General features: G+C 38.4%; 1 protein-coding gene across 1 annotated transcript in view; it reads right to left on the bottom strand.

Annotated features, from left to right (window-relative positions):
• CSMD1 (CUB and Sushi multiple domains 1) overlaps positions 1–23,516 on the bottom strand; it is a 2,090,842-nt gene that overhangs the window by 400,204 nt on the left and 1,667,122 nt on the right. The window contains exons 21-23 of the mRNA XM_003271406.4: positions 20,226–20,414; positions 7,549–7,718; positions 2,138–2,294 (exon numbers count right to left, since the gene is read on the bottom strand). Of these exons, the coding sequence (XP_003271454.2) occupies positions 2,138–2,294; positions 7,549–7,718; positions 20,226–20,414 (516 nt within the window). The remainder of the gene's footprint in view (positions 1–2,137; positions 2,295–7,548; positions 7,719–20,225; positions 20,415–23,516) is intronic.

The raw sequence follows: 23,516 nt of genomic DNA, 5'->3' as shown, positions 1-23,516 counted from the left end.
GATGCAAGCCTTCTGGGTGAGGGAGGGTGGACATAATCATGGAACAAGCTGACCACCTCTAGTTTCCATCTAGTCACATAGCTCTGGAGCACATGGACCCTCCTAACTGCTACCTGGACAACAAAAGAGGCTTCAGAGTTACGGAAACAGCTCAGTATCCCTATATTGATGCCAAGCCCCTGAAATTCCAGTATGCATAAATCTTCTTCTGGATACTTTTTGCATCACCATGAGAAAATGAGACCAAGTGTTTATAAATGAGAAATCATTCCAACTGGAAACAGTTGGAGGAACATGGCAAGCAGTTACTAGGGTTGCAAACGTAATGAGAAATAAAATACAAGCTGAGCACAGCACAATGGGTTTTCTGTGAAGCTGCCACAGGAAGGGAAAAGGTGAGCTTAGTAAGATCCCAACTGGCAGCAGTGTTGAGGGTGAGGTCCCAGGAGAGAGGGAGGATCCCAGGCCAGCGTTTTCTGCTCTTTGCCCAGAGAGCCATAGCAGGGGCAGGATTTGTAAGAAAAAGCAATGAAAATGTGTTCAGGTTCAGCGGCAAGAGAGTTGGAAGAACAACGTAGGTGTGCACGGAACTTCCCCGTAATTAGACAAAATTTAATTTACCCACAGGCTTTTCAAACAGTTTTTCTCCTCAAGTATCTGTGTTCCTCTAAGGCTAGCCGTAGGGGCAAGGAAGTGGGGATGAAGACATCCAAGTAAGAAAACAAAATACATTGAACATCTCGACAGGGACGAGAAGTGGAAAAAACAATCACAACAGCCTTCGTTCCATCTGCAAGCAAAACGGTTTCACGAGAGCTCTCTGAGACTTTTCTGAGAGCAAAATCCCGCAAAGTAAAATTCCAGGAAAAATTTTATAATTATAGGTTGATCTTGTAACATCAATTGTTATGAGTTTATTGTGCATAAATATTAATTCATAGGCTTTCTATGTACTCCATCTTTTCAACGGGATTATCACAAAAGTGAAAAACTCGTTTCCTCATGATTTCAGCCACGCTTATTCTATTTTTTGCCCAAAGTCTTACAATTCTTCACCTGTGGTTTTTCCTCCTAAGAGGGATTTGAGGTGATTAATCTTCCGCTTAGGCACCTGGATTAGCACTGGATCTGTGGGGTGAATATTATCTCTTCCAGGCCCTTTTTTGCGCATCCATCAAATAAAGGTATCCATCACTAACACACTTTATGCTCAAAAACCCAAACTTTTAAATTTCTAATGTCATGATGTTCAGTATCATATAGTTTTTACATTTGTCAGATGAGTGAAGGATTTGACAATTTTATATACTTTAAACATTTTAATTAGTTAATTTTAATTACTTACCCCCACCAAATAGCTTTTTCTTTTACTTCAGAACTAAAAATGCTGAAAATGGCAGTTATCATTTTGCAAATTCCTACTTTTGAAACACAGCATCTCTTTTATTTCCCTGTTCTTTTGGCTTCTGCATTTACATCTTTAAAAACATATTCCACATTGATTTGTTCATACAAATGATGGGAAGCACCGAAAACTGGGAGCTACAGGTTCAATCCTGGCTCCACCAACTCTTAAAACTGTTATCTTCGGCAAGTATTCAAAGTATGCCTCTTAGTTCTCTCATCTTGAAAATTAGTGTTGAAAAGAAAATAGTTTACTACATATTATGTAGTCGTTATGTGTGTGTGTGCTTATACATATATATGATTAAATGTATAAATATGTGTGTGTGTGTGTGTGTGTGTGTGTGTGTGTCATTCAAAGTCTATTACCTCCGGTTATATCAAACATTTCTTCTAAAGCCTTCATATATAAGCACATGAATTTTTATCAATGTATACTATACTCCAATCAATATATTTAAGCCATCAGATCTAAAATGTTTTAAGATGTTTCCTTTTCAGGTCCAACTATTTTGTTATTAAAATTAATATTTCCAATTAGATAAATTTCAGGCAACTGCTAGTAATGTGTCTGAATATACAAACCGGTCAACAGAGTACAGAATTAAACTGCAATCCAAAACACAGTAGGCAGCCAGAAAAAAAATCAATATTTAAAACTTAATATAAGCCGAGTATCAGATGTATCCTGACAAAATAAAAAAAGAATGTGATTAAGCCGTATGTCACTTACTGGTATAGGTGAGTTGAAAACCTTGGTCGGTGTCAGATCCGTTGGTGTTGAACTCTAGCCACAGGTGATTGGACGTGCTGTTTAGGATCAGCCCCAGAAGTTCATTTTTAGTGAAGGTGCCCAGTGGACGTGAGGAACTGTCTTTTCCGTCATATACCTGAGGAAAATTCACAGCATGACTCCCTCTAAGCCTTAATTGAATTCTTACGTTAGCAACGTTAATAAGAAATCCAAATCTTCAAAGATGCAGTTTTATACAATAATGAAAAAGGTCTATAGTGTATAGAAAGATGATAAATGAAGGACTTAGTGGTAAATGATATTTGTTCTTTAAGTTTTATCTTTACCATTAACACTGGAGGCAAAAGATTCCATCCTTGTTCAGATCGTTTTGTATCCATTACTTTAAGAGCCCTTTCTGTGTTTATTTAAAATTAAGTAAAATTTGTTTACATTTCCAGGTTTCATTATCTATCTTTTTATTCCTTTTCTCATAGTTCATTTATAAAAGTGGGAAGGATTTATTTTAGTCTTGAGTATCTCCTCTGAACTCTCGACTAAGTCAAAGAACATACGCTTCCCTTCTATTCCCTTCTGTCTGAATGCACTAAAGGACAACACAGTGTGCTGGAATCTTGTCACATTCTGTAGTCTGCAAGCCTGAGGTGGCTTTCGTCTTGAATTTGTAATAACAGAAGTGTCTCCATGAGTTCTCATTGTTCAATTCCCACCTATGAGTGAGAACATGCGGTGTTTGGTTTTTTGTCCTTGCGATAGTTTACTGAGAATGATGTTTTCCAGTTTCATCCATGTCCCTACAAAGGACATGAACTCATCATTTTTTATGGCTGCATAGTATTCCATGGTGTATATGTGCCACATTTCCTTAATCCAGTCTATCGTTGTTGGACATTTGGGTTGGTTCCAACTCTTTGCTATTGTGAATAGTGCCGCAATGAACATACGTGTGCATGTGTCTTTACAGCAGCATGATTTATAATCCTTTGGGTATATACCCAGTAATGGGATGGCTGGGTCAAATGGTATTTCTAGTTCTAGATCTCTGAGGAATCGCCACACTGACTTCCACAATGGTTGAACTGGTTTACAGTCCCACGAACAGTGTAAAGGTGTTCCTATTTCTCCACATCCTCTCCAGCACCTGTTGTTTCCCGACTTTTTAATGATGGCCATTCTAAAGGGGAACATCATACTCCAGGGACTGTTGTGGGGTGGGGGGAGGGGGGAGGGAGAGCATTAGGAGATATACCTAATGCTAAATGATGAGTTAATGGGTGCAGCAAAACAAGATGACACATGGATACATATGTAACAAACCTGCACATTGTGCACATGTACCCTAAAACCTAAATAATAAAAAACAAACAAACAAACAAAAAATAACAGAAGTATCTCACCATGCAATAGCAACACAGAAGACGTGTGATGTTGCTTAAAATGCTCTGTATGTGGCATTATCTTCTCAAGTAGTTGTAAAACGAGAGTAGATGTATTAAGTATATGGAAGATAAAGAAGACATGGCTTGGTTTTGACCAGCCAGGAGAGGGAAGGTTCAGTCATGGGTTCCCAACTTTTGGGGAGACAGGTCACACGGTGGGGAGAAGTGGGTCGGTGTCACCATCATATTCTGAATGAGGATCAGGTAAAAGTGTTTTAGGACCCACACACTTTCTGCCAATGCCATAAGGCTCAGGTAACAGAAACAGCACTGACTTTCTAGTAGGACAAATACCTAATGCATGCGGGGCTTAAAAACTAGATGATGGGTTGATAGGTGCAGCAAATCACCATGGCACATGTTTACCTATGTAACAAGCCTGCACTTTCTGCACATGTATCCCAGAGCTTAAAATAAAATAAAATAAAATTAAAAAGTCAATGTAGCAGTTCTCACTCCCAATAACAATAGAGCACTAGATGGGCACAGCTAATCCACCTGCCTCCCTCACTAGGAGGGGCCGTAAAAATAAACATTTATTCCATTATATTGGAAAACGCTCAGTTTGTCTTAACAGAAAAATGGTGCCCTAACTAAGTGAAATTAAATAGAGACTTAGTAGGCTCTTCCAGTGTGTTTGTTTATTTTCCCCACTTCTTTCCTCTTTGTACAGATTAATTTTTCTTTCATTGTCTTTCAATCAATATAGAAACCCAGGGATGTACACAGATATACATACTCAGAAAAGGAGAAAATACATTTAGAAAAGATAATTTTGTGGGTAGTTATTTCATTACAATTACATATGGACACGCTAGTGGGGTAGAATCAGATACCCTCTAATCTCCTTACTAAAAGACTATTGTCCCAGGTCATTGTGTAAAAACCATTAATTGGTTTATTCCATGTTTTTATTAGACGAGCTGGGGTCTGACATCCAGAGACTAAATGGTTTTAAGTCCAGAGGAATCTGGGTCAAAGAGAAAATGTGCAGGTCTCCCTAGGAAGGCCTTGGGCTACCCGTATACCGTGGAATTGTCTGTAATTCACAGAAATCCATAAAGATGGGGAAACACGAAAGAACTCGACACTCAGCGAAGCCCCTGCTGGGTCCTGACACACTGTGAGCTCATCCGCTCTCCTGAATCTTGGCTTCCTCATGTCCTCATGAGGACTTGACCAAGAGCACCGTGGATCCCTGAGAGATTGCACCTTGCTCCCAGTGGCTTCATGGTTAGAACCACTAAAAATGAACAGCTCAAAAGCTGAATCGTAAGATTCTTCAGAACAGCAATTCTGCCTTCTTTATCCACGTCATCAGCAATTAGCACTGGGTCCAACTACCGATACCCCAGAGAATGGGTATGTCATAGATTAACATGGAACATTCCCCTGTCAGTTCTCTAAAGTTAAAATCTGGGTTCAGGTTTCACACTGATCACAAACAAAAACCCAGATAGGAGCGGAAGTCAGAAGACTTGATTTCTGATTCCAATTGGATGAGGAACGCGCTACACCTGTTCTGTCCAACATTTCCTAGTTATATTTTTTTCACCTATAAGTAGCTAGATTCAAAGGGTTCTTTTCAGTTATTAGAGAAAGCCTTTGGGATTCATATGTTTAATGCAAGCCTGTAAGTATTTGCACTACAAACCGTCCTCAGAGTTTGGCATTTAATCAATGCCTTATACTCCAAGGGATGTTGCTGGGTTAGGAGATGATCACAGATTAGAAAACATCATACAGAATGCTATCGTGACAGTATTGAAAGTTCTGGGGAGATCTTTCTCAGTTTTACAGAAACTACACACTGCAGATTTATTTCCAAAATTAATTGCCTTTTCCATTCTATATTCCTTTCACGACATGTTTCTGAGAGCTCGATACCTCTCACACGATTTTTCCACATGAAACCAGAAAACATCATGTTTATTTACGTGTGCAGGGGGTGCGTGTATATAAAATTTTAGTCCTTATTACTACATCAGAGTATGTGCAAAGGATCAATGTGAACAGCATTAGGTTGAAAATTAAAAATTTTACCATAAACATTTTTATCAGAGATATTTATTAGCATATTTAACAAAATATATGCCTGCAAAATGTGTAGGCATTTTATATGATTGACAGCTTCTCTGTAATTAAATGTGAGAAGCACTTTTTTTAAAAAAACTTTTTGTCATAATCAACTTTAAACGGCATGTAATCACAAATGAACATAATTTCCTTCCTTCCATTCCAATAATATTTATCCTTGTATATTTTAGGCAGTATCTCTAATCACTCACCTGCACTAAAGTATAGTTAAGACTTATTTAAAACTTTGCCTTAAAGGCTTACTGACTTCTAAATTTGAGGTTATTAAAAAATTCAGAAAATGCCTACTTGCAATGTAACTGTTTTGTTTTTCAGATTAGTAAGAATGTGCTAGTTTCCTGCCTAAAAACCTCTTCTTAATTACAGTCCCTCATACTGCCAGCGTGAGCTTTCAAAAGACTATTAAAATGAAAGAACAACTAGAATAAAACCACTCTACTAAATTATGACAGTGAAATACAGTCAAACGCGGCCTTAGGAGGACGTAAGGCCCTTTCATCTGTAAGCTTCTCCTGACCTGTGCACATAACTTCTAATGAGGTCAAGTGGAGCCCGACGGGGGCTCCATTGCAGCCATTCTGTAAAGGGAGGAAAAACAGTGTTTTCCCTTCTAGCTGGCTTTCTGCATATTCTCTTATAAGTCTCATAGTTCAAAGTGAGTTGACAGTACTGAATCTAAAATGCACCATTATGTGCATCTAGGTAGATGTAAATTAATTGAAAAACCATAGAATTTTAAAAAGGGAATAAAAAGAGCCATATATTCCTTTCTTGCCAGAAACCAGGGTTCTGTCCAACTGAATTGCTCATCTCGCTGAAATAAGCAGGTGATTGGACGGATGATTTATAGCAGGGGAGTCCAATCTTTTGGCTTCCCTGCGCCATGTTGAAAGAATTGTCTTGGGGCACATGTAAAATGCACTAACACTAACGACAGCCGATGAGCTTAAAAAAATCACAAAAACCTCTCATAATGTTTTACATACATTTACGAATCTGTGTTGGGCCCCAGTCAAAGCTGTGCTGGGCCGCATGTGGCCTGTGGGCCGCGGGTTGGACAAGACGGTATTACAGCATTAGCTCTTGTTGCTTAACGCTTTTCCTTTTCAGTGCCTTGAGGCCACGTTGCCCAGTCTCCAGCCCCTAGACCATGGAAGATTCTCAATTTATTGAAATACTTACAGGAGAGGTGAAAATTATATCAGAAGTCTTAGGAGTTAAGGGGCATTTCTAGTTGGAGCTGGGATTTTGTCAATCAAGGCAGGACCTGAGTACCCCTGCAATCAATATTGAGATTCTGTCTTGTCCTGACTTGGCTTCGGCTCATGAGCCCCGTCTGTGATCTGACCACCGCGGCTGCATTTACCTCCATTATCACTTCAGAAGCTTTCCAGCTTTCTACAGTATGACCACATTTAAAAATCAAGATTAACTACAAAAAGGGTTGGTTTGGGGACGCTGGAAGTTTTAATAATTACAGCTATGTGCTAGATACAATGCTAGGAACATCCACTTATATTATTGTATTAAATCCTCAAGACAGTCCAAAAAGGTAGGTACAATGGCATTTTGTTACACATAAGGAAGCTGAAGATCAAAAGTGTTAAATAACTTCCACAAGGTGCTGGACTAGTAAATGTTACATCTAGGTTTGTCCACAAAGTTATTTCAAAGTCCACATACATTGTTCTAAGCGAAGTGACATTACACCTTCTCAAACTCATTGTGTAAATAAATATAAATAATCATATATAAAAGGATATATTAATATGTGCATATACTTATATGTAGAAAAAAGACAATATGTTTTTTGAGAAGAAAAGTTGAAGTCATCATGTTGAAGATTCTTTTTACCTTTAGAGTATCTCCTTCAAACAGCTGGAAGCTTCGTGCTCTAAGGTGGATACCCTTGCCGGCTTCTGTTTCTATTTTATAGATACACTCATGGTTATTATCATAATTGGATGGAAAATTTGGAGACAGTAATGTTCCTTCATTTCCTTTGACACTTGCTCCACATTCAGCTAAAATAAATAGGACATTAGAGAAAGAGGATTCAAAAGTGGAATTACTGTTTTTAACAGATTAAAAACTTTAAAATCATGATAGCCTCCTCTTCTATCAATGTATGTCTGTTAATAATATATTATTTTAAAATAGATCAGCGATTTTTTTTATTATTTTACCAATTGGACAAAAAAAAACCTTTACCAGCTAGCTCATTTTCAAAACTGTCTTATTAACAGAATGACCTCTGACTATGTGGAAGCAGCATGCTATCATACAGAGAGTTCTAGAATAAAACACAGGTGCTCCAGCACCACGGCTCACTGGCTGTGTCGTCAGGTTGTCACAGCACCTCTCCCACCCGCCTCATTCCTGCCTCATGAAATGTCCCCACCAGTTCCCAGGCTCCCATTCTACCATTGTTTCTCTGCATTTTCCTTCATTGATATCTTATGGCATCAACTGGGACGCATTCAAAGGGGAATCTAATGACAGACCAAACCACTGAGTTATCTTCAGGATGTCACAGCCCCGAATGCCTTAGCATTATGTCTTAGGATGGAAGAACATTCAATGGCAGTAAATATCTGCTTCTCCCTCTTTCTCAATGAAGGAGGAGGATAATTGACTTCTAGATCTAAATTTGTATTAAACAAAATTCCTCTTAACGAAGTCAAAGTGAAAATAAATACAACTCTCTACTTTCTGTCAACCTGGAGAAAGTCACTTAACTTTTCAGCACCTGTTTCACTATGAAAGTGAAAAGTTTAGGTCAAGAATGTTTCAGCTCCAAAATTCTAAGTCCAATACGATCACAGAAAAATAAAGTGGCTACACACACGGGTGCACACACACACAGAGGTTTCTGTGGGCCAAGAGAGCTCCACAGGAGTCTGCACCGACAATTTTACAGACTAGACTGTGTGCCCAGCACACTGATGGAAACATCTCACAGAATGGCTATTCGTTTGGAGAATAATTGTCAGGTTGGAAACCGAGGATCAGTTAGATGCCAGGTATGTACTGAGAGTGGGAGAGAAGGATGCACAGTGTTCCTTTTCCAGTGGGTTGCTCAAGGTATTGCAGAATTTTGCAGATGACTTCTGCATGCCCACTGCCACGATGCGGATTCTCGCACACCCTCCTTCCCTCTTTGACAATGAACACAATCAGCTCCATCACTGGCCATGATATCCTAATCCACTTGACAGCAGGAAGTCGCTAGAGATCCATGATTGCCCCCCAACGATTTGTGCACACTGAATCTCAGCATGCTTCCATGTGGAAGGGTGTGGGGAGAAAGAGAGGAAAACGCTTGACAACCTGGGTTCACTTCTCCCTCATCCTCCTTAAATAAAGACATAAAGGCAGGCTTTGGATGTGGGTCTCGGGGTGCAAGTGTTGACGGAGAAGTGCAGGCAACTGGTGACTCAAAGATGCCATTGGGAATTTATAATCATTTTAAGAAATTACAGTGATATAATTATATAATTATAATGATGTATTTGTAGGACTATAATACTTTAAAAATCATTTTAAGAGAAATATATATGTATATATACTCATATATAAAATATATAATATATAAATATATATTTTATATTATAATTATATAAATTTATAATATAATTATAAATATAATATTAAATATATAATATATATTAAAATATATATTATAAATATATTTATATCTAGATATAAATATATAATTATAAATATATTATTAAATATATAATATATATTAAAATATATATTACAAATATATTTATATCTAGATATAAATATATATAATTATAAATATATTTATATCTAGATATATATATAAATATATTTATATCTATAAACTGTTTTATGATATAAATATATAAATATATAAAAATATGGAGGGAAAAGCAAGTGATGTGTTTCTCATGCTCCATACTTGGGCATCCCTACTCCAGTGCACACCCTGCTGGTGTTTGAACAGTGCTCCTTCTCTGTTAGCGATTTGATGATGTGCAGACACTGTAATGCTGAAGAAAAATGGCTTTACATGCAGGGCGCAGTGGTGCACGCCTGTAATCCCAGCACTTTGGGACGCTGAGGGGGGCGGATCACGAGGTCAAGAGATCGAGACCATCCTGGCCGACGCGGTGAAACCCCGTCTCTACTAAAAATACAAAAATTAGCTGGGTGTGGTGGCAAGCACCTGTACTACTCGGGTAGATGTACTACCGAGTACATCTACTCGGGAGGCTGAGGCAGAAGAATTGTTTGAACCTGAGAGGCGGAGATTGCAGTGAGCTGAGATCTCACCACTGCCCTCCTGGAGACAGAGTGAGACCCCATCTCAAAAAAAAAAAAAAAAAAAAGAAAAATGGCTTTACAGTTTAAACTCAACAACAAGCTATGCAGATAGTAAGCTCTTTGGAAAAGGTAATAATTTATGGATATTGAATATCTTTGTTGGATGTTCTCGTATTTTTTCCTTCCTGAAGAAAGTGTTTTTTACATAAAAGCCAAAATAAATGAAAATAAAGTTCAAAAAAGCCAAGCTGTATGTCCTCCCTTGGCTGCTCCATGGAGAGAAGAGTCGGGGTTTCCAGCTAAAAAAGCTGCTGTCCTTAAAGGGAATAAAGGAAGAAAGTTATTCTAACCACCAGAGAATGAAACCTAGTCACAAATATTAGGGAATATTTAAAATTGAATTTAACAAAAGTCAAAGGCAACCATTCCAAATTTAGGTCCTTTATTAGGTTTGTAAGTTTAAAAATAATTCATGCAATCGAAGATATACTGGCATAGTGGCAAATACATTATTTTCAGTCTCAGGAAAACTTCCAGAGGAATCTTCTTTTATGGCTACGGTAGCTGAAGTTGTGTGTGTTTTGGTTACCATGTATTCAAATATATCAAGTGCATTTTTGCAGTGCGTGCATTAGACGCCTGTGAAGGACATGCAGCTGTGGGCCACATATCCTCACAGGTGGGCCGGAGCTGGAAGCGATAATGAAGGGCGTGGCCTCTGGTCATTCACTGCGCACCAGCAGATAATGTTGATCTTACTGGACTGAAGGAAGCCAACAGGATGAAGGGCAGGTTGGAGGAGATGGGTAACTAATTGAATATGGTGGTAAGTCCACATATGTTGACCCCAAAAGGTGGGATGACAGCTTTGCCCCTCTCTAGTAACTATGAGAATTTCCTCCAAGATGTCCCAGTGTGTCTTCAGGGAGGTATTCCATGAGAAAAGCAAAACCAAGCAGAACCAAGTCCAGTTTCCACCCATCCATCTAGCTTCATCCAGCCAACCCCAGTGTCTCTGCACAGGAAGTGCTTTCTGGAGGGGAGCTGGGACTTTTCTCTGTACCTACTGGGGAGATCTGTGTTTGCTGTGGACAGGTTTTCTTCCCTTGTTCTAGTTACGGGCAGGTGCACTTTCCTTGGTCCTCACAACACCCTGCTTGTGTATGTGTGTGTTATAATACCTATAATAACCTTCGTGACATGTCAATAAACCCCATTTACAGATGAGGAAACTGAAGCGTAGGATAGTTTACAAACCAAATGTCTTTCCCAAGGTCACATAACTAGTACAGATTAATTATTGATGTGATATAAACTGTGAAGTGCTCAGAAAGGGAATAGCACTTTTAAAAAATATCTTAAATAACACTTACACGCACTTTAAAATTAATAATTCGCACTACTGTTCATAATTAATAAAACTGGAGTAATACAAGTTTGAATGTTCAAGAAAAAAGTGTGTTTTTAAGGAATTTTATTCTAAATAGGTCACCGATTAATGGCAGCTGATATTTGCTATTATATTAGCATTTAGGACATTAACTATATAATCATTTCTCATAAGACATAAAAAAGGTGGGACAAGAAAGAAGAATTTAGCATTTGTATCCATGCAAAGAAAAAAAAATCTAAACCGAAAGAAATAATTTTACATGTTTTTATTAGCCTTTGGGTTCTGGGATTTTTTTTTTAAAAAGGAGATATATAATAAATGGTGGTAACTAAGTTCAAGTCCTCACCATGCAAGAAGAATAACTGTGCAAAATTAACCATCCCGTTGTAATTGATAACCCTGTATAGACAGACAATGCTGCTGCTTTCCCTTTTAGAAAAAATCAAGGCAAAAGCAACTCACCAGCTTTCTAGCACTTCCCAAATCTCACTTTATATTCACAGCTTGAAACTATTCTATTAGTATCTGAATAAGTATTTCTCATGACCTGAGATGCAATTAAGATTTCTAAGTAAATATGTAACAATAGCTCATTTATTCAATATATAGCTATAACTGAATCTGAATATACATGACAAAACACTTAAATGTACAAAGGTAGGATTTCATTACTCTAGGGTAGTGTGGCACAGGAGTCAAAAGATAGTCTTTCACATGGCATTTTCCCCTAGAGTGTTACATTGCTATGAAAATATACAAACTTGGCCAGGCGCGGTGGCTCATGCCTGTAATCCCAGCACTTTGGGAGGCCGAGGCAGGAGGATCACCTGAGGTCAGGAGTTGAAGACCAGCCTGGCCAACGTGGTGAAATCCCATCTCTGCTAAAAATACAAAAATTAGCTGGGCATGGTGGCACATGCCTGTAATCCCAGCGACTTCGGAGGCTGCTTGAACCCAGGAAGCAGAGGTTACAGTGAGCCGAGATCACCCAACTACATTGCAGCCTGGGCGACGAGACTCTGTTTCAAAAAAAAAAAAATTGGTTTGTTAACTAGAAAAATTATTTTAATACATATACATTAAATTATATATGAATAATTACATAAAGAAATAAAAATCAAGTATGTATTTAATATGTATTAATTATAAATATTATAATATTAAATGTATAATATGTATTAAATATGCATGTATAATATACATACAATGTGCACTCACTATTTAATTTATATTTTAGTACCTATATTCTTCAAAGATTTTAAAGATGATTAACACATAATCACATTTTTTAAAATTTAAATTATGACTTTTACATCTTTTCTCTATTTTAAGCCATTATTTGTGTTTGAGTTAATACCATCCTACTGAACACAGGATAGTTTTGTTTTTGCTTTGTCACCTTTTTTTTCTGATTTTATGTGGAAGTCAGTAAGAAAATATGATATTTTAAATGCTGAACATTATTAGCCATTGTATCCTGAGGGCCTAGTGCTTCATGAGTCCGCTTGACACCATAGCCTTGTTGGCTTCTCCAAAGGCCTGCTGAGAAACAGGGGTGGGGAAGGAATGCCAAGACCTGTGCACAGTCTCAGGTGCAAGACAAATAGGATGTATTTATGACTTTATCGACATGACTGAAGTGGAGCATCACATGAAGGAACTATGGGAGATGGGATTGGAAACACAGCCTGAACCAGGCTGTAGGGAATGCATACCCTTCCTTGAACCATGGCAGGAGGTCCCTAAAAGAGCTTGGAGCATGGACGTGTCCTGATAAAAGGATGTTTGGAAAAGTGGAATGCCCTAAAACAGTTGAATTTTAAAAACTCTAAACAAAAACACAGAAGGTATAGATGTTCTGAATATTGACTTGTGACACAAATTCTAGAATTTCAATACAAGGAGAGTATCTCTGAAGGCTCAAAGAAGTAATCATAGGAAAAATAAGTTGTAGTAATACCATGCGTGATGGGGTACAGGAATTTATCTAATTTTTTTTGGTCTATTTGTCACTAACATAGTGCATGTTCTTATTACTATTACATCATTGCCTGGGCGCGGCGGCTCACATCTGTAATTCCAGCACTTTGGGAGGGCGAGGAGGGCAGATCACCTGAGGTCAGGAGTTCAAGACCAGCCTGGCCAACATGATGAAACCCTATCTCTATTAAAACTACAAAAATTAGCCTTGCATGGTGGTGCATGCCTGTCGTCTCAGCTAATTGGGAGGCTGAGGCAGGAGACTTGCTTGAACCCAGGAGGCAGAGGTTGGAATGAGCCAAGATCGCGCCATTGCACTCTACCCCGGGCAACAAGAAAGAAACTCTGTCTCAAAAAAAAAAAAAAAAAAAAAAAAAAAAAACAACAACAACAAAAACACATGGGGATATATAACAAAACTAAACCCATGTTACAGATGAGAAAACTGAGGCACAACGACACTAATTAACATGCTCAAGATCACACAGGTATGACAGACAGACTATGATTTGAACCCCAGGCAATCTGTTATCAGACGGTGCAATGATTGTACTATGTTTGTTAATACACAATACTGGTAATTATTTCTATTGGCAGATATGAAATAATCCACAAGGGCTACTTGCTTATGACTTTAATAACCTTGTGATTCCAACAGGATAGGAAAGTGATGCTGCTTAGGGAAGCAACTTTCTGAATGGGATAGGTGACCATTTTACAAATGTTCTTTGAAGAAACATTGGTATACTTTTGGAGGCAGGTTTTCTGACTTAATTCTGTTTTCAAACTAAATGAGAAGAATTCTTGCAGAAGCTTGTTATCTCCATTCCCATCTGCTCTCTAACACTACCCCTGCCTTTCTGACCAAGATACCACCAAAGAGCTCACAGAGCACAAAACGCTTCCCTTTCCTTATTTCCACAGCTGTGCAGGTGGGCTCCTAGTATACAAAAATGGATACAACATGATAGTCAAATGAAAGAATGGATGTGTCAAAGAAACTGAGAGAGGTGCTCCAGACCCTGGGGCAGTATCCTGGCGGACATAATTGAATAAGACACTGAGATTAAGTAAAGAGCAAGTGCTCAGAAAATCGCAACAGTTAAGTGACCAAAATTTCAAAAACTATTTGAGCTTGATTTAAAACATTCATTGAAAATCACCATTAGCAAAATTAAATGTTCCATTTAAAAAAAGTTTTTCAATACTCTATTTAATACTAATTTAAGATGAATGAATACAATGTTTCGTAATACAAATCACTTGCTATTTTATAAAAAAGCTACTGAAATGGTAATTATAACTGAATTGTCATTTAGATTTTTGCAATTGAATGAAACTAATTAAAATTAAAATAACACAGAAGAGAGGAGTTAATTGATTTTTCAGTCAATTCTTCTGTACAAAGGCATCTACCTGTGAAATGTGCTGTCTCAGTCGGCTTGGCCTGCTGTAACAAAGTACCGCAGACAGAGTGGCCTCAACAACAGACAGGTGTGGAGGCTCGGAAGCCGCAAATCCACAGCATTAACCAAAACGTCTGTATAAATTAATACATATTCAGCATTAGGGAAGGTCATTTTATTGGGGACATTAAATAACTAATTATTTATTTTAAAAAGTAGGTAAAAATATATAACCTCTCAATCTGCCTATTCAATACAGTTAAACTGGATTCAAATTCTACAGCTGAAGCAACTTGTGCACCTAAATAACGATGAGCCTACACAATGCCTCACATTTAACAGAGATGTTTCTTAACATAATGGCTGGAAGTGAAGGTCTATGGCTCTGGTTATTAAAATGTGGAAATTGTTTGGGGCTTTTGAGGGCATTGTGAAATTGGGAAAGCTACTAATATGCAGATCTCTATGTTTTAGAGGCTTTATTTAAAAAGTACAGAAATAGAAAACAGCTCAACTAAGAAACAGAAACAGAAAATCTACCCTTTCAACCAAGTTCATTGTGTTCTACACAACAAATAAGGAAATCTTGCCCATAACAGAACTCTATAGAAATCAAAATATGCAAGTCCATATTTACTCACAAAGAATATTTAAGAATTTCACAAAATGGTACTGTTTTTAGCCCATTCATTATCCTATAAACCTTTATTTTTACAATTTAATGCCATTATTGGATTAGCTTTTAAGAAGAAACAGAAATTAACATTTTAGCTTAGAACGTTTTCAATTTTTTAAAAGCAAAATTAAAGAACTACATAGAATTATATACAGTTTAGTGATATATATATCACTAAACTCTCTATATATAGATGTATCTAGATCTCTAGATCTAGATATAGATAGCTATCTATAGATATAGATATAGAGCTATCTATATAGATATAGACATAGATCTAGATATATCTATACATAGATAGATATAGAGACTTTAGTGTTAAACTAGATATAAATTAAACTAGATATAAATTAAATTAAAATACAGGCAAGATATTTTGTTTTACTATGCCTGTCAGAAATAACTTGTAATCCATTCAAAAACTGAGGATAAGGGTGTTGATTTTTTTTCTTTATTTCGCCCAATGACTTTCTACTTTGTCAAGCAAATAGAGTCAATACAGTTAATCAATAAGAGGGTATGTCTCACTTTCATTCATTTTGAAAAAAATTCTCTTACTAGATACGCATTTAAGGCTTACGCTGATGTATATATACAGTCCTTTAACACCCTGAGAAAATTTTTTGTTCAAATAATTCTGAAATGATGTCACAGATGCAATATTAGGTTACAGAATTATAGCAAACATTTATCTCCATCATATACACTCTCTAACTTTACTCCTGCTCTTTTGAGCAAAATGCTAGAAAATGTCACAAAACATCATGAAATATTCAGTTTTTGTTATTATTCAAAAGCTGTGCAGATGGAATTCTAAATGTACTAAGCCAGTCATGACTGCCCTGGCCACAGTGACTGCTCAGGCACAGGCATGGGACTCAATGTGCGCCAGTGAAAGGAAACCCAGGACTTGTACATAAGTGATCTTGACATAGCTGTTTCCACAGAACCGCAGGATGTGGGGCTACAGCACTGTATGTGATGATATGAGATCAGGAAGCCACCCAGTGCTTTACCCAGATTGGCAAAACTGAGAGATGCTGAGACCTCAGGTTCTTGTTGACAGGTTGAGCAGGTTGAACCCTTGATCAAACCTCACCTGAAGCTGTCCCTATGTATGGACTTTATATCACCTTACCAATAAACTTCCATTTTGACTTAAGCCAATGTGGGCAACTTTTTCTCTAACTTGCAAGTGAAAAAGAAGATCCTAAACAATACATGTATAATGCACATGCCAACAGGTGCCAGAAGAGAGGGTTTGAGCATTGAGGTTGAATACCCAAGGAATATATGATATTATTTCTATCATCCTAAATATATCATCAGGTTGAAAAAAACCCTAAAGTGAATAAACACAAATAATAAAAAAGTTTCCATCTCTTTCATTTAAAAGTGACTTGATAGAGAGAAAAATAGTTCTCAGCTCAGATGCTCACTAGAAATTCCATTTAAGGTCAGACATTTATTAGGGAGGTTAAAATGGCATGCTTCTAACTCAGTCGACATTCCTTGGGTGTCACTTGAAACCTTTGGTATGGATTTGCCTCTTTTTTGCCATAGGCAAATCATTTTTATTTCTATAATTTTAGAGAAAGGAACATGAAGTATGGATGAATCAAATGTTTGAGATGAAAAGAGGACCTTCTGAGGAAAGCAATTTCCCTCTTTTGGATACACCGAACTTAGGGATGAGGCAGCTCACTGTAAAGGAGCCGTCAGTCTGAGGAGGGAGACAGATGAAGACAACTTGAGGCCGGGAGCTGTGGTTCACGCCTGTAATCCCAGCACTTTGGGAGGCCAAGACAGGCATATCATAAGGTCAGGAGTTCGAGACCAGCCTGGCCAACACGGTGAAATGCTGTCTCTACTAAAAATACAAAAATTAGCCGGGCACGTCGGCATGCGCCTGTAGGCCCAGCAACTCGGGAGGATCAGGCAGGAGAATCGCTTGAACCTGGGAAGCACAGGTTGCACTGAGCTGAGATCATGCCACTGCACTCCAGCCTGGGTGACAAGAACAAAAGTCCATCTCAAAACAAACAAACAAAAAAAGTAATAGCAAAAATTGCAATTACTTTTGCACAAACCTAACAGAAAAAGCCCTGGTGCTCCGTGGGCCTGAGAGGGCTCCATCTGTCTGCACGAGGCTGCTGGGTGAGCGCTAGGTGCACTCTGGAGAGCCAGTGAATGAGGGGCTCTGAGCCAGGACAGCGTGGAGGGAGAGCGACTGCTCTGATTAGTAGTAGGGGAAGCACTGATCAGGCTCTGTTACATCGGGCAAATCGATGGGGTTTTCACTTTGGAGAGAGCATTCTGGGAGCTGTGGCCCCTGGGGTTGGTGGGGTCTGGGGAGCCGGGGAAACCATCGGGGGAATGGGGGGTTCTGGAGTGAGTTGGGGCTGGGAGGTTGGGGAGGAGGAGCCTGACTTGCGAGCCCTGCAGTGGCCAGAATCCTTCAAAGCGAGGAGCTAAGCAGGTGTGGGGCATGAGAGAGAAATGAAGACAGCACCCAAATGCACCAGAGGGGCTGGATGAAAAATCAGGAAACTGCAGGCAAAATGCAAAAGGCTAAATACAAAAAGGGCCTGTCCAAGGCCCTCCCGTCCAGTGCGGTGGTTAAAGGCTGAGTTGCAGGCTTCCTGGGTTTGAGTCTTCCTAGCTCTGTGTCCTTGGGCAAACTCTGTAGAGTCTTTTTGTCTTACTAGTTCCACCTGTATAAGGGAACTGCCAATCATAGCATTTCCTCTGTAGAACTGTCATAGGACTAAATATGTTATTACATGGACGGAGCCTGAAGCAGTGCCAGGGATACCATACAGTGTTTAATAAATAGGAACTATTCTTCCAACTCTAGTTACTTATTTTGCATATTTTAGACCAGAGTAAAAACCTGAATGACAAGAAAAACACTGTAAAGATAACGACTCTGGATGAAATAGAATAACATTTAATGGGTCTTAATCATTATAATCGGTAGACTACTTAATGTTACATATCGAGATGTCACTTCGATTTCACTGAGTCGGCGGTTTTGTCCAGATTTCAAACGATCTCATTTAGGAGTCTCTAGACTCCAACCACCTCTGGGAACTCCTAAGATCATCTACAAAATACCGTATCTTTTTTTCTTGAGATAATAGTCAAAATTTGCCTTCCATTCTCAAATAAATATTATAACCACAAACAGTAAGAACCACTGTTTTAGGAGAAAAGCAAATTGTAAAAATGTACAGACACATGTTTTAGAAAGAGACACGGATGATTTGATTCGTGTTTGTTTAATTTTTTAATAATGAAATTCTGACTATGTATGTCTGGCTCATTAAAATCGAAAAAGATGGCTTTATCGTTTGAGTTACATAATATTCCTAAGCAACCCCAAAAATCAAAGAGACTCTGCACCATGGTAAAATAAAACAAGTTATGCTAAGTGAACACGTTTGTGTTTTATATGGATTATTAAATTTTATCTTCAGACCTCCCCCACCTGCCTCCCGTTCGTTAACTGGTGAAATTAGTGTGGTTCGTATTCTGGACTCCCCACGGACTCGGAAGGCTCGGTGTTAAGGAGAACTTTGGTTAGTCTCTCACCTCCCTTTTTTCTGCACAATGACATTAGTCAGTTTTCTGTAACTTTAAAGAACAATTTGTGGCCGGGCGCGGTGGCTCACGCTTGTAATCCCAGCACTTTGGGAGGCCGAGGCGGGCGGATCACGAGGTCAGGAGATCGAGACCACAGTGAAACCCCGTCTCTACTAAAAATACAAAAAAAATTAGCCGGGCGTGGTGGCGGGCGCCTGTAGTCCCAGCTACTCGGAGAGGCTGAGGCAGGAGAATGGCGTGAACCCGGGAGGCGGAGCTTGCAGTGAGCCGAGATTGAGCCACTGAACTCCAGCCTGGGAGACAGAGTGAGACTCCGTCTCAAAAAAAAAAAAAAAAAAAAAAAAAAAAGAACAATTTGTAAGACACAGAATATGCCGAGCAACATGGCTGGGTGGCAGGAACTACACCTTGTCTGTATAGCTAACTACGAGAGCTCTGGCTGTGTGAACGACACACCCTATTTAAGCTATGACAGCAGTTATGATTCTCCTTTGCTAAACTTCTTAGAGTAGCACAGTTCCCAGATTGCCAATAAACGTCACCCCCCTGGATCAGCAGGCCAATTCCTGCATGTGAGCCTAGTACTTCATTTCAAAGTAACGAAATAAAAATTCCTGTTACTTTTTCGAATTATCTCTTGGATTCCTCCAGAACACACTAAAACAGCGAATTCAGCATTCAAATGCCTATCATGCCCACTTAGCAGGAGGGCGCAACCATCATCCAATCAAAGGGTACAACTGACAACAAAAACAAAATTGTCACCATCGTTATACCAAGGGACACGTGCTGCTTTTAATCAATACAATTGTCAGAGGTTGTGTTATTATAGCTTGGCTTCTATCTTCGAATTTTTTCTTTTGCTCCAGATTTTCTCTCTCTCTCTCTGTATATATATTTTTTCCCTTCATAAATATGCTTGACACATGCTTTGGTTTCACTCTTGTTCAATCATAAAATTTCAGAGCTGAAAGGGACTTACATTATAGATGAGCTAATTCAAGCCCAGAGCAGTTAGGCAGCTCCCCGCTCCCCTGGTTGGCAGAGCGGGGCCTGTACTCTCACCTTCTTCTTCCTTGTCAACAACCCCCCACCTGACCCCGACCACCCTGGGCTTCTTGCCTGGGCTATACCCTGCCCCCATGGATGAATGAAATGAAAGCGTGTGACCACCTACCCACACACCTTGGCAGAGGTGCACTCCACACACGGCGGCCCCCACCCAGGCAGGTAAGCTTGGTTGCACCTTCCAAACGATATCCTGGGAAGCAGGAAAATGTCAGAGAGTCTCCCACGCCAAACTGAAAACCAATTCTTCGGCTGAAGGCAGGGACTCCAGGATCATCACATGGCTCCAGGTCATATTCTGAGGCATGCAGAAACAGAGTAAATGCATGAGGATTTGGGTAAATACGCAAAGAGCAAAAAGCAAGAATAAAAAGGTGCCATTACTAAAAAAAAAAAAAAAACTACATATATATATTTTCCCCAAACACTTATAAATGTTACGTGCATTTTTTTTCTTGTACTGTGGACTGTCTTATGACAAATGACATGGGATTTAGTATTTTTTTTTTAAAGAATTGACACGTAACAAAGAGAATTACTAGAGGCTGGGAAGAGGGTGTATGGAGGGAAGGATAAAGTGATGTTGGTCAATGGATACAAGGATACAGTTAGAAGGAATATGTTCTAATACTTCATAGCAGAGTAAGGTGACTATATTGAGTAATAATCTAGTGTACATTTCAAAATAGCTCAAAGGCAAGATCTGAAATGTTCCCATAACAAAGAAATAATAAATGTTTGAGGTGATGGGTATCTTAAATGTCTTGATATGTTTGTCACACATTCTACTCATGTGTCAAAATATCACATGCACCCCATAAATGTGTCCAATTATCGTGTAACTAGAAGACAAACAGACAAATAGCACATTAAAATGAGATAATTCACTTCAAAACTGTCAGTTTGAGAGTGTGGAATAATTTTACTGATATTTCTAATTGCTTAAATTGGTTACTGTATCTCTCCCAAAGGTGCTTTTTGATAACTAAGTCATGAAGCATAACATAAAAGCAAAGGCACAGGGCTGTGTTCTCGGAAAGCTTACCAGAGCCAATTTCACCTCTAGAATATACCTCAGTGAGGAACACTGGAATTTTCCTCTGTTTATTTTCAATCTCTTAACCATGTGAGATTGAAAAGTAGTAGATAAGATTTTGTACTAGAAATTACTATAAACCATTCAAGAAGAAAGTGCTAAATATAAATTAAAAAATAAAAGAAATATCTGACATTTTGCTGCATTTTGGGAGTAAGTATTCGAAATGTCAGCACTGATATCTCACTTCTGTATTTGCCATATTCTTTACAGCCAACTCTTTCTGATCCCCGTAGTATATACGTATAATTGAGCTCTGGCTGTCGCCAGCATCTTGGTCCATTATCAAGTCCATGGTTTTGTCAGTGGGAAGTGAGAAAGTGTGGGCAAGTGCCTATTTGTTTGGTTTCCTCCTTCTTGCTGTTTCCCCAGTCTGTAATGCCCAGTTTAGTCAAATAGTATCAAACAGCCAGCCAACTACGGAAATACGCTTAGGCATTGGAATGGTAAGAAGAGTTTCACAGAGAATATTGAAAGGCCAACTAAAAGATGTGCATTATTGCAAAGAATTAGGACAGTGAAGATCACTGTTAGTTTACCATGGGGAAGAAGCCTTTAGAAAACTATGCTAATCTTTCTAAAAAAATTCCTTCCGCTTTTTTCCAACACCATTTTTAGGGTTCTCCTAACTTGAAATTTTAGGTTCATTATTTTCACTGAACATATAAAGTCCAACTCATCCTTTTCCCCTCAATATTCCTCAAATCTGATCCTTCTTTTTTATTATTTAGTTTTCATTATCTGCTGAGTTAGTCATTGATATCTCATACCCGCACTTTTATAAAAACTTTTATGGAACTCTGTACCTAAACACTTCCTTCATCTCACTTAGCTTACTGGTAAACCTCTGAGGTGGATACTTTCTGAATTATCTTTGTGTTTAGATAAGGAATCTATTCTGGATATCTAAAGTATTCAAACTAACCTTGATAACCTTGAGATATACTTATTAATTTGACTTATGCATAGTATGACTCAGAAAGAAAATAATATAAACAATGTCATTTAATTGAACTCAACAAACATTAACTGACAACCTATCATATGTTATTTTACTTTTTAGAACATACTAAAATAAAGTTTGTCACAATTCAGAGAATTTATCTCATACCTTGCTGTTATCATTCTACTTCTATCCTAGGATAAACTGTGCGCACTCAATTCAAACCATACATTTCCTGTCATTTCTTTAAAAATAGTTGAAAACTCACTGGGCATGGTGGCTCACACCTGTAATCTCAGCACTTTGGGAGGCTGAGGCAGGTGGATCATGAGGTCAGGAGTTTGAGACCAGACTGACCAACATGGTGAAACCCTGTCTTTACTAAAAAAAAAAATAAAATAAAAAATAACAAAAAAATTAGCTGAGCATGGTGGTGCAGGCCTGTAATCCTAGCTACTCGGGAGACTGAGGTGGAAGAATCGCTTGAACCTGGGAGGTGGAGGTTGCAGTGAGCCGAGATTGCGCCACTGCATTCAAGCCTGGGCAACAGAACGAGACTCCATCTCAAAAAAAAAAAAAACAAAAAATCTACTGCCAAATAGGAGAATATTTTGATATTATTATATGCTATACCTATTATCTCATATAAAGAAACACCATGATCTTACGGTTCTTTAAGTATATTTTTACTGTATATTGTAGTTTATACAATATCCTCTGAAAGAAACTTACAAGGACAGAAAGCCTGAAACGATACCGTGAGGTTAGAAGGTGTGTGTTAGTTGTAACCATCTTGATTAGGCTTTGTAAGGATTCTCTTATATTAATTCTCACTTAATCACTATTATACAAAGTATATTTGCACAGTGTACATGTTCACCTTTGTCTAACATGAGAAAAGTGTATTGCCCTCAGAATTCCATCTTCTCACCAACTCAAAGATTTTGTTCTTGGAGTTTATCCTTTTTTTCCCCCCCTTCATCAATTCTCTTATTTCCATCAAGATAAAAATACGTGTTACAGGGTCAATCTTAAGAATGAGGTAAACAACCAAAACCACCAACAAAACAAACTAACAACACCAATCTCTGGACTTCACAGTCACCCAGCCACCATATCCCTTCTCTGGTTATCATTAGCACAAACTTTTCAAAGTATTGGGTGTACCTTCCATTTTCCCATCCTCCCTTCCAAGCCTCTCTTCATCTCATCTATTCAGGCTTTCCTTCACAGTCTTCCACTCAAATAGATCTTAGCAAAGTCACTGTGACCTCCAGATGCAAAAACTAATGGTCAATTCTTAGGTTTCCTCTTACTAAGTAGATTTTAATACAGTTGAATGCTCTCTTCTTTCTTCAAAG

This window comes from Nomascus leucogenys, chromosome 4, assembly GCF_006542625.1.
Source record: "Nomascus leucogenys isolate Asia chromosome 4, Asia_NLE_v1, whole genome shotgun sequence".
In the NCBI taxonomy this organism is placed as follows: Eukaryota; Metazoa; Chordata; class Mammalia; order Primates; family Hylobatidae; genus Nomascus; species Nomascus leucogenys.
The sequence above is the reverse complement of the archived record's forward strand: the minus strand, read 5'-3'. Positions and strand labels throughout refer to the sequence as shown.